The sequence below is a fragment of the Lupinus angustifolius genome, chromosome LG10 (assembly GCF_001865875.1).
Source record: "Lupinus angustifolius cultivar Tanjil chromosome LG10, LupAngTanjil_v1.0, whole genome shotgun sequence".
Taxonomy (NCBI): Eukaryota; Viridiplantae; Streptophyta; class Magnoliopsida; order Fabales; family Fabaceae; genus Lupinus; species Lupinus angustifolius.
Genome location: NC_032018.1, coordinates 14,626,140 through 14,637,404, shown reverse-complemented (window position 1 = coordinate 14,637,404; position 11,265 = coordinate 14,626,140). Strand labels below are relative to the sequence as shown.

General features: G+C 29.5%; 2 protein-coding genes across 2 annotated transcripts; one reads left to right on the top strand and one right to left on the bottom strand.

Moving 5' to 3' along the window:
- LOC109358048 (AP2-like ethylene-responsive transcription factor PLT1) lies at positions 3,027-5,980 on the top strand. The gene is made up of 9 exons (XM_019602116.1): positions 3,027-3,177; positions 3,268-3,649; positions 3,762-3,844; positions 3,986-3,994; positions 4,102-4,190; positions 4,275-4,348; positions 4,487-4,537; positions 4,917-4,993; positions 5,082-5,980. Exons 1-9 carry the CDS (start codon positions 3,027-3,029, stop codon positions 5,795-5,797), a joined length of 1,632 nt encoding a protein of 543 aa, XP_019457661.1. The 3' UTR covers positions 5,798-5,980.
- LOC109358143 lies at positions 9,010-10,574 on the bottom strand. The gene is made up of 4 exons (XM_019602219.1): positions 10,491-10,574; positions 10,336-10,402; positions 9,792-9,948; positions 9,010-9,669 (listed from the first exon to the last, which is right to left on the bottom strand). Exon 4 carries the CDS (start codon positions 9,591-9,593, stop codon positions 9,036-9,038), a length of 558 nt encoding a protein of 185 aa, XP_019457764.1. The 5' UTR covers positions 9,594-9,669; positions 9,792-9,948; positions 10,336-10,402; positions 10,491-10,574; the 3' UTR covers positions 9,010-9,035.

The following is an 11,265-nucleotide window of genomic DNA, read 5'->3' as shown; positions in this document are numbered from 1 at the left end:
AGATATTCTTTGTAAGTTGTAATTAGGTTGGCACTCTTTGTATTCGTTTCTAATATATTTGCTTATAAAAAAATAAGAATTGATTTTTTAGATTGAAGTGTCATTGTTGATAATCAATAAAATTCAAGGAAGGAGAAGGAGACATCAAAATCCAACCTATTAGCTAAAGGTCTCAGGTACTAGACATGAACTTAATTATAACAAAGTCATATCAAAATTGCATTATCTTATCTCAAATTTGTTTTAATTACATATAGTATTATCTTGTTTAAAAACATTCACTTTCCTTAAAGTTTACTTTTCATTTTATACAAGCGTGTTGATATTAACAAGTGATGGTCCTAGATGTAATAAATTTATTTATTTCTATGTGTATGATTGTTTACTCAACAAATATTACTCTTAGCAATGGATGAATCAAACACTCGATTATGATCATTGAAATCACATGTGAATTTTATTTAGCCATGTGAATTAAATTCATAACCGTAAAAAGAAAGAGGCCACATCATTAGTTCCTCTCAAGAAATGTAATAGCAGTTAATATAGTCAATGGAAAAGTATATAAAAATTTAATGCACACACATAAATACATGTACAAAAAATATACATGTACCATTTTAAAACGATATTAATTATTTTCTATCTAAACATATCTATATAATTAATATTTAATTATATACAATAAAAAATGGCTTATTTGCAATTGGCAAATAATACTAATAATTTCCAATCAAAATAAAATAATAAATTAAAAATATGTATAAATAAAATATATGGATATTAAATTATTTTTCATCTAATATTTAAGGCATTATCATAATTATGGCTACATGAATTTATTCATTTCAATAATTTATTTATCATTTAACAATTGATAGCTTTCAAAAGTAATTTTATAAATAATTATAAATTATATTATATATAATATGATACTTGAATTTTATAATTTTATTAACACCTTTCTATCTTAGTTTTGTTACATATTAGATAATAGATAGTTAACAACGTAAGGATACATTAATTTTCTATTCATATTTCATAAGTATATATATCATTAATTTCATACAAGTCACTTGTACTAATAGTAGACTAAGAAATTGGACATAAATTTTTACCACTTAAATCATTTAGAGTAAATTACACTAATGCTCTCTAAGTTTTAGGAAAATTATATAATTTTTTTTTGTACCAACGCAAAAATTCCTTAATTTATATATACATTACACTGATTATCCATCAAAAGGATGTAAGTATAATCTTCTAAAAAAGTTGATGAATGAAAATATATTTATTATTATATTATTTGAACTTGGCTACCAATTATATCATATTTTGTAAAAATTCTTGTGTGAGATTAAATAAAGTTATATTATTTTTCTCTAAGATTATTGTCATTAGTAAATATATTTGTGTATAAAATAAATGACAATCCATAAATATTAAAAACTCATTCTCAAACTTAAATTCAATTTCAATATATTTTATTGTTTCCTAAACTTAAATTATTTGTTACAAACGATAAGGTTAGAATCAATAAATATTTTAAACGAAATAATAGTGAATGAATTGTCTTTAAGACTTATTAGTGATAATATCTAATTATTGTATTCTTATATTAAAATATCATTAATAAGAATAAATAAAATATTTGAGCTTTTTTTATTAATCAAATATTTATTATTTTGTATGATTAATATGTTTTGAAAATGTTTAAGGGTGTAATGAAGAGAAAGAACTTGTTGCTTGATCTAACGAAAGTTGGATTTTAGTTTATTCACTAAGTTGTAAGAAATTATTATTGTTATACTTAATAATGTAGAACGAATCAAAACTTATCTCATCATCATTCCCTAGACATTATGTGATACAAAGTAAATGAAAAAACATAGTAAATTGTAAAATAAAATAAATTTAATTCGTTATAAAATGTATTAATAATTCTAAGAATATATTATTTATCAAAGCTAATGTGTAATTAATTAATTAAAAGTAAATTATACTGCACCACGAAGAATTTTACTTAATTACATTAATTACTTTTTTTCTTAAAAGATTATACTCATATATCCTCTGTAAGAATCGATAATAAAATATATGTATATAGATTAAGATTGATTTATGTAAGTGTAAAAATGAGAAATAATTTGTGTAAAATTTTAGGGGTGTGACTTTTATTTACTCAATCCTTTATAATATAGTCAGAATTCTAACAAAAGTAATACCAGTAAGACAATTTTTCTAATAATAATAAGTAAATAATTTCATCAAAGAGTTTAATTTTTTAATTAAAATTAGCATTACTTGCTTTCAATGAAATATTATACACAAAAATATTTGAACATTTTTAATGCATTATTTTGATAATTACCTATTTGATTTTAATTATATAATCATTATCATTCACTGATATTAAATATTAAATTAGTGAAATAATAAATAATTAATCAATCTGATACTTATTGGATACTTTTTTGTATTCTTAAAATATTTTTTTGATATCTTATAGATACCCAAACTACCATATAATAATATTTTAAGATGGGAAAATGCGTGACACCGTCAATTAAGTGTATAAGAGAAATATAATATTCAATTAAACAAGATGTATATTGTTCCTCTTTGTTGCCATTTAGAAATGATTTCTTATGACAATATGAATTTCATTTCATATTTATTGATGTCTAAGAAATATTTTTATTATTTGAAAATTTATAACAATAATTATATGTTTATTATATTTTATGAATTTTATATACATATTTTATATATGTGCATTTCTAATGTATCATATCTTGCATTTTCAAAAAATAATATGTATCATCATGTATGTATCGTATCTGATACTCGTATCAATATCGGTGCATCATAACTAACCAGTTTCCATTCTATACCTATAATTACTATTGTCAACACTCACTCCTTTAATATTTCTCACTTCATAGAAGTTTCTTAATTCACATCAATCATGGTTTTGATGCAGGTGTTTCTAGCTTGATTTGTTGAAGGAGAAAAAGCATAAGAATATGGATGACTCATACAATTGGCTCTCTTTCATTCCTCTTTCTCCTATAAATTCTTCCTTACCACCTTATCTGCAAGAATCTCAATCTCATAACCCATTCTCTCTTGAGACCTCAATGGATGAAAACATGGATAGTCCTTTCCAAAATCATGGTATAACACCTCTATTTTTATGTATTTGGTAGTCCTTCATCAACTTTTATATACATATAAACTTATTTTTTGTGTTAACTTTTTAAACAGATTGGAATCTAATCAATTCTCATAGCAGCAATGAAATTCTAGAGCCTGAAGATTTTTTAGGTGTGAGAAGCTCTGAAAATCAGTCTGATATTTTAGCCTTAAATGAGATTCAGTCAAATGATTCAGATTACCTCTTCACAAACAACAATTTCTCGGTCACGCCAATTCAAAACTCACTTGTTGCTGCAACTAACCTTGGCAACTATGAATATCAAGAAAATAATATGCAGCCATTGACATTATCCACTGGAAATGTTGGTAATAATGATTCAACAAACCAAAGAAGTGGTGATAATAATACAAACAATGCTGTTCAAGTTGCACGCAGAAATTCTTTGCAATACTCTAGGCAGAGAAAATCAATATACCGTGGTGTATCAAGGTGGGATATATAGCACATCATATTATATGTTTAATCAAACAAATTTATTGCTACCTTAGATATAACTTAATGTGTTATCTTATTTATGTATTTATTATACAAAATGATATAGGCATATATCTACTGGAAAATATGAAGCTCACATTTGGGATAGTAGCATTAAAAGGGAAGGAAAATCAAAAAGCGGTTTCCAAGGTAAACTTCAAATCAATAGCTATAGGGTTTCTTCATTTATGTTTTTTCTCTTCACTCTTCAGTATTAAACCATTTTGAAATTTTGGCTAACACATTGTTTCTTCTTTTTCTGGGTCATGTTTCTTTCCATATTTCTATTAGTTTATTTGGGTAAGTGTCTCTCCCTTATGATTTATTTACCTCCCCTTCTATCTTTTTTATTCCAAGGTAGACAAATTAATGCACAATATAGATTCATTTTTTTCCTTTTATGGTAGGTGGGTATGACACAGAAGAGAAAGCAGCTAGGGCCCATGATTTAGCTGCCCTAAAGTATTGGGGTGAATCTACCATTACCAACTTTCCTGTAAGTACATGCAAATACTTTTGTCAATGGTTGCTAGATTAAGGTTTAAACTTTAAAAGTCTTGTCATGTTTTTTCTTGTGTAGATTGGTAACTATGAGAAGGAGTTGGAAGAAATGAAGAACATGACTAAAAAAGATTTTGTGGCTGCAATTAGAAGGTAACTCAATAAATAATAGGTTTCAATATTGTTGAGAAAAATCCATTTTGTAAATTAAGTAGTTAAGAATATATTATTGAAAGCATGCTTTGAAGCTCATAGTTTAATTAATTTCCTATCTTTGTTGATTAATTGCAGGAAGAGTACTGGATTTCGTAGGGGTGCATCACCGTATCGTGGAGTCACAAAGTACCAAATTACACTACTATGTTTTCTTCACTATCCCATTTATATATACTATATACAATCATCCACACTTTACTAACTAATTTATTATTGGTTATGAGCTACTTATAAATATTCATCAACAAAAAAATAAATAGTATATATTTCTTCACCCTTTTTAGATAAGGAATTAATATCTTTCGTTGTGTGTGATTACCACTCACAGCAAGTCTCACTCCAAGAATCGAACATTTTGCCTTTAGATATTCTGAGAATCTAGTAGAGTTTTACATCAATATATCAATATCTTGTTATTCATCAATTAAGTCACTACAATAATTTGTGTACTTGTTTTTTTTTATCTTAGTAGTATTTATAAAGGAGAGTGTTATTATTGTTTCAGGCACAGCAAAAATGGAAAATGGCAAGCAAAGATAGGCAGAGTTGATGGACATAAAGATCTTTATCTAGGAACATATAGTAAGCTAAATATTTAAGCTTTATATGTACTAAACACATATTAAACTTCTGAACAATCTTCTTATTTGAACCAAACTCCAAAAAATAGGTACTGAAGAAGAAGCAGCAGAAGCTTATGATATTGCTGCCATAAAGTTTAGAGGCCCTAATGCTGTGACCAACTTTGATATCAATCGTTATGATGTGAAATCTATTGTTGAAAGCAACACTCTCCCATTAAAGGGAGGAGCTATTAAAATACTACAAGACACTGATGTTGTGGAATCTTCTAGAGAAAGGGAAGAGATGACATCATTATTAGGGTCATCAAGCACAAGCAATGTCCTAGGTCATGGTTACCCTCTACAAAACCGAGCCATGCCATGTTACAATAATACTAATGAATACACTCAGGTTTATAACTTGAGCTATGTTCAAACACAGCTTGAGTTATACCAAAAACAACAAAATGGCTCATACAATGGTAGGTTGAATAACAACCAAATTCAGAACCACCCCACTTTGCTCCAAGGGTATATGAACATAGGGTCTTCTTCTTCTTCAGCTGTGATGCACAACAATGGTGGTGGTTCTAGTGATTGGAGTTATAATGGAGTTGGTTTTATAGGGAATAATAACAATGGTCTAGTTGGAATGACTTCAAAATCTTCTTCATCTTTGATGGTCAATGATGGCATTGTTGGAATGGCTTCAAATTCTTCTTCAAGTAATGCAAAGGGGTTGTCTTTTATGGTTGATTATGACCTTGCTTCTGAAGGATATAGTGGCTGGTTGATGGATTCCTTCGATGCTCCAAATGCTTGAGTTTACAAAAGTGGTGTACAAGAAAGTGTTATGCATGATTTAGGTCATTTGTTGAAGTATTATTGATTGATATAACCAACTATATATGTAGTATTCTAAATATGGTTCGTCTTGCACTTTATATGGGTGTGCAGTTTTATGTATAATTGAGATTTTTTATGTGGGTAGCTCGATTTCTCTTTATAAACCTGAATGAAGGTCTTAATTTCCCCCTTTATGTTTTTAGTTTTCAAAAGTCCTAATTGTATTAATTTTAAGGTAACATGTTATTAGGGTTTGTTTGTGAGTTAGTTTTTGGAGGATAAAGTAATAAATAGAAAGACTTTAGAGTCATGAAATATATTTATGAGAAAACTCTAGAGCCTTTTCATTTAATTTATATCTTTAAAAAATGTAACTCGCAAACGGAACCATAGAAAGCTACCATTCCTTTAAAAGTCAGAATGTTCACTTCATTTTTATAAAGTGTTCTAAAAACTAATCATTTGAGAGGAGTTCAAATCAGAATCCCTTAAAAGATCTAATCTTCATATTAACATAATCAAATATTGTCTAAGAAAGTAATTCCAATGCGGTCTAAAGAAAAGCAACTTGATAAAAAAATAATAGAAATATTCCTAATCCTCATCAAAATCCTCATCCTAAAAAGGATGATATGTAATTTAGTATATGTTAAGTATCAAAATATTATGTTTGAGCTATCATTTTTATAGCACTTTATCCTTTAGTGTTTTTTAGGCCAAAACCGGAGGAATTATTGAAAAAAGTTAAGTTTTCGGACAAGATAATCCCAAGCCCAGTGTAGAAGCCACGTCCAGAAGATTTGACAGGATCAGAAAGCCACAACCAACGCAATCCATATGCTAGGCAAAAATCACATATATCATATGTTGTGCTCAGCACAATCCCACCGTTGAGCATAATTGGAGAGAAATTTTGGCATAACTACTATTCTCGATTCGCCCAGCAAGTTCCATGTGCCAAGAGAAATTGGACAATTTCGCCCAGTGCAGGTGCTATGCCTAGCACACCTGGCTACACGAAAGGTCGAGGCTCAGCCTGACAAAATATAGCGCCCATCAAAATTCTTATACTGGCCACATCATGCCAAAATTAGACTCTTTAAATGGGGATCAACTTGGACATTTTAGAGGGGATTCGGGCAAGAGACATTTCATTAAATAATTCTTAGTTACCTAGAGTATTTTAGCTCGAATTTAGGTATAGACGCAAGGGAGAAATGTTAGAGAAAATAATTTATGCTCATTGAGAATATAATTTCTTCTCCTATGGCCTTTATTTCTCTTTTCGTATATTTATGTTTAGTTATCTTGACAACCTGTAGCTAAATCTCTTCTTTGTTGGGATTGTAGGTGATAGTCACTTGATGTATATATATTGATTTGAATTTATCATTATTCGTTATGCTTTGATTCTTATGAGTTATCTTTTGTGTTTAATGTTACTTTGAGATTGACAATCTTTTTATATGATTTTGCGACTATGAATGCATGTAGAAATTCTCATTCTAGATTCAGAATATCGTAACTGATCGTAAACAAATATATTTATACTAATTTGTCATATGTGTGCATGTTTTTGTTATAGTTACAAGACATAGAATTATTTTAATGATTAATAACTCTAAAATTGTTGACATAGAGATATGTTAAGAGTTTATAAATCTTTATCTTGTTAGTATAGTTGTAGACATAGGGTTATATTAACGAACTACTAATATGACCAGCCAAGACATTGATGATTAGTACATTTGAGGTATTGTGTTAAAATCTCAATTTCACAAGCATAGTTGCTAGGTACATAGATATGTTTTATGGTCATAGTTCTCCATCTTGTGATTAGAGTGGTTAAACATAAAGTTTTATCCATAAGCTACTAAATTGACTAAGACATTAAGTTGTAGTATCAATAAAGTCTCATTGATGTGAAACATCAAAGTCGATCAATAAGTGTTATTGAATCAAGTGTGTATGAATAGTGAGGAATAAAGTTCAATTCCAACCTCTTTAGTCCAATACTTGTATCCAATTATTTAGTTAGCTTATTGGCATAATCAAACCAATCAATCTCTTAAAAATCAATCTCATTGATGTGAAAAATCAAAGTCGATGAATAAGTGTTTTTGAATCAAGTGTATATAAATAATGAGTAATAAAGTCTGATTCCAATATCTTTAGTCCAATAGTTTTATCTAATTATTTAGTTAGCTTATTGGCATAAACAAACCAATCAATTTCTTAAAAATCAACTCATAATATCATTTTTTTGTTGAAAGAATAGTATCAAACAAATTCTTGTAGATTAGTAATTTTTATACTTATTTGGGAAAACCCGATTTGGTTAATTATCAATTTGCCTATTAGTAGCACCCTATTTTTATAGTATCAAAACATCAATCTAGATCATTAAATATAATAATAATAATTAGAAAAAAAAAATATATACACTGATAGTATATGAGTTTTATATATTGTCAATACATTATTTTCATTCATGTTTTATCATCATTATCTCTCAAAAAAGTAATACAAATAAATGCTAAATAATGTAGTGACTGTATAAATTATTACATTTTACACTCTAATACTTAATTAATGAATTAACATCAAAATTTATAGGTTTATGGATATCATACTGCAAAGTATGTTTATATATTAGAGGTTTTGCCCATTAAAATAATTGCAACTAATAACATGAATTTAAAAAAGTTTTAACTCATTTGATAAATAAAATAGGATAAATTAAAAAAAAAACAGGAGACTAATTCCTTTTTTTTCGAAATCACGAACAAAAAGTGTGAAACAAGGTGCAGTAAAGAAGATGCTAGTATCAGTGACACAACATATTATAAATTTTGTGAGCAATGAGTGAAATTTTATTTAGCCTAAGTTAACATTATCAACTTCTAGGAGGAGACTCCATTTGAAAATATGCAAATAACATTCCTATCCAAAAGGGTTAATATAATAACAAAAGAATTTGTTCCAAGAACTAACTTTCAAAATACACATAGGAAGAGGATGCAGTCATAAAACTTCAATTTTGCATTCATCATAGTTCACACAATCAAATTTAAGAGTCACTAAAATAGTAAAAATTCTAAAACACTGAAAAATAATAAGGAAACAGAATCTTGTGAAGAAGATTGCATTATTCATAGCAATACATGAATCTTCTCTGGAATTGAGAACTTTCACATTAGGCTTTTGAATTATTGTTACTTGCTGGAACTGTTACCCAAATTCTCATTGTCATTGCCTTTGGAATCAGTGCAAGGGGTATATGGTGTGAAAGAAGGTAGAGCTTTCGGAATAAATCTTCTGCCACTTCTCAAGCCACTACCAAGTGCACGTAGATGACTATAACCATGAGGAGGAGAAACTCTGTTTTGGTTAGGCGAATTTGCTTTCACAGGATTAGTTGGAGTTGAAACTTCTTTCAATATATCAGGTGTTGCATCTTCTACAATGTCAAATAGCCTTCTGCTATTTGATTGAAGAGACTGATCTACACATTTTGTTTCACCTATTCCAGTCCTTGGAGTGTTTGGTGAACTGCACCGATGAAGAGAGCTACCCGATAAGTGGCTAATCAGTCCATAGGAGAGTAGCAACTGTAGAATATCTGTCCACTCTTTTGTTTTAGCAGAGCATGACAATGACACAGGAGTAAGTTGAGGTACATTGGCAACTGAATTACATTTTGGTGATAATTGATCCATCTGCCGTTCATATGATCCCGTCTCATTTGTGTAATTTGGATGAGATGGGATCATGTTGACATCAGCTGAGTCAAGGGATGGTAGATGTTTCGCAGAAAGAAATCGGGATTTTGCAGCCTCCTTTCCTTGGCTGGACAAATAGACAAGGCCAATTAAAGCACAAAAGTAAAGATATCAGCAAATATGTTCTGAGGATTATAACATCTTATTGTTCTATCAAATATAGAAAGATTCACAGTGAAAATATCTTACTCGGAGCATTGCAACGAGGGTGTTATTGGAGAGAGGCCGTGTAGGTCATACAACTCTATCTTGCTTACTACCGTGTCCAGTTTATCATCAAATGTGCTAGCCAATCCTTTTTCAACCACCCTTTCTTTACTCAAAGCATGTTCAATTGGAACAAAATCTGAAATTAACAAATATATATTACTTGAACCAACATTCTTTGTTGCATATCCTAATGATCTTTATCCCCTTCACTTTGGCATTCAAGTAAATTAACTAGTCGTCGAGATTTAATAGTTAATTCGAAACAAAGCCACCACCACCAAAAGTGCATTGCAGATTACTATGGCAAACAAAAAGCACATAAGTGACATTTTTGAATGGTCATCCTGATTCTATGGGGTTCTTGAATCAGTTCTTGTCTCAATTCTTTTCCGGAGAAGGAAGATCATTGAATAACAAGACCTCTTAACATCATTAAGTAACATTATACGTGGTGCTTAGTGCTTACTAAACAAGACTTAAGCTAAATAAGAATTAAAAATATTTTCATAATATAAATTCTAACCTTCTTTCCTGCCATATGCATTCTTACACCCCTCGCATCGACATCCGCTGGAGCATCCAACATTAGCCTTTTTCAAATATAACAAACTATTATCAGAAATAAGAGATTAAAATGGAGAATGTTTAGAGCAATACAATGTCTAGAATATACACAACCTGATAACATTCACAATATTTTTTCAGACACAATGATCTTTTGCAATTGCAACCCCTTCTATGCCTCGCCGATGATGGTGTTGTCAGATTAGGATTAGGATTAGGATTAGGATTAGGATTAGGATTAGGATTAGGATTAGGATTAGGATTATTATTAGAATTAGGATTAGGATTAGGATTACGATTAGGATTAGGTTTAGGTTTAAGATGGGGATGGAGATGAGTATGGGTATGAGGACGAGGATGTGGATGAGGACTAGGATTAAAATTAGGAATAGGATTAGGATTAGGACGAGGATTAGGATTAGGATTAGGATTAGGATTAGGATTATGATTAGGATCAGGATCAGGATTAGGATTTGGATTAGGATTAGGATTAAGAATATGATTAGAATTAGGAATAGGATTAAGATTAGGAAGAGCATGAGGATGAGGTTGAGGATGAGGATAGGGATTAGGGATAGAATGAGGATGAGGATGAGGATTAGGATTAGGATTAGCATTAGTTTAAGGATTAGGATTTGGATTAGGATTAGGATGAGGATGAGGATGAGGATGAAGTTTAGGATTAGGATCAGTAATATAATTAGGGTTAGGATTATAATTAGGATTAGGATTAGGAATATGGTTAGGATTAGGATTAGGATTAGGATTAGGATTAGGATTAGGATTATGATTAGGATTTGGAATATGATTAGGATTAGGATTAGGATTATGGTTAGGATTTGGATTAGGATTAGGATTAGGATGAGGATTAGGATGAGGATTAGGATTA

Excerpts from the sequence above, each read along its gene's own strand:
- LOC109358048 (XM_019602116.1), top strand. The coding sequence starts at position 3,027 with ATGGATGACTCATACAATTGGCTCTCTTTCATTCCTCTTTCTCCTATA. Across the intron at positions 4,191-4,274 it reads CTACCATTACCAACTTTCCT|ATTGGTAACTATGAGAAGGA; the intron begins GTAAGTACATGC and ends TTTCTTGTGTAG. Across the intron at positions 4,994-5,081 it reads TCTTTATCTAGGAACATATA|GTACTGAAGAAGAAGCAGCA; the intron begins GTAAGCTAAATA and ends TCCAAAAAATAG.
- LOC109358143 (XM_019602219.1), bottom strand. The coding sequence starts at position 9,593 with ATGATCCCATCTCATCCAAATTACACAAATGAGACGGGATCATATGAA.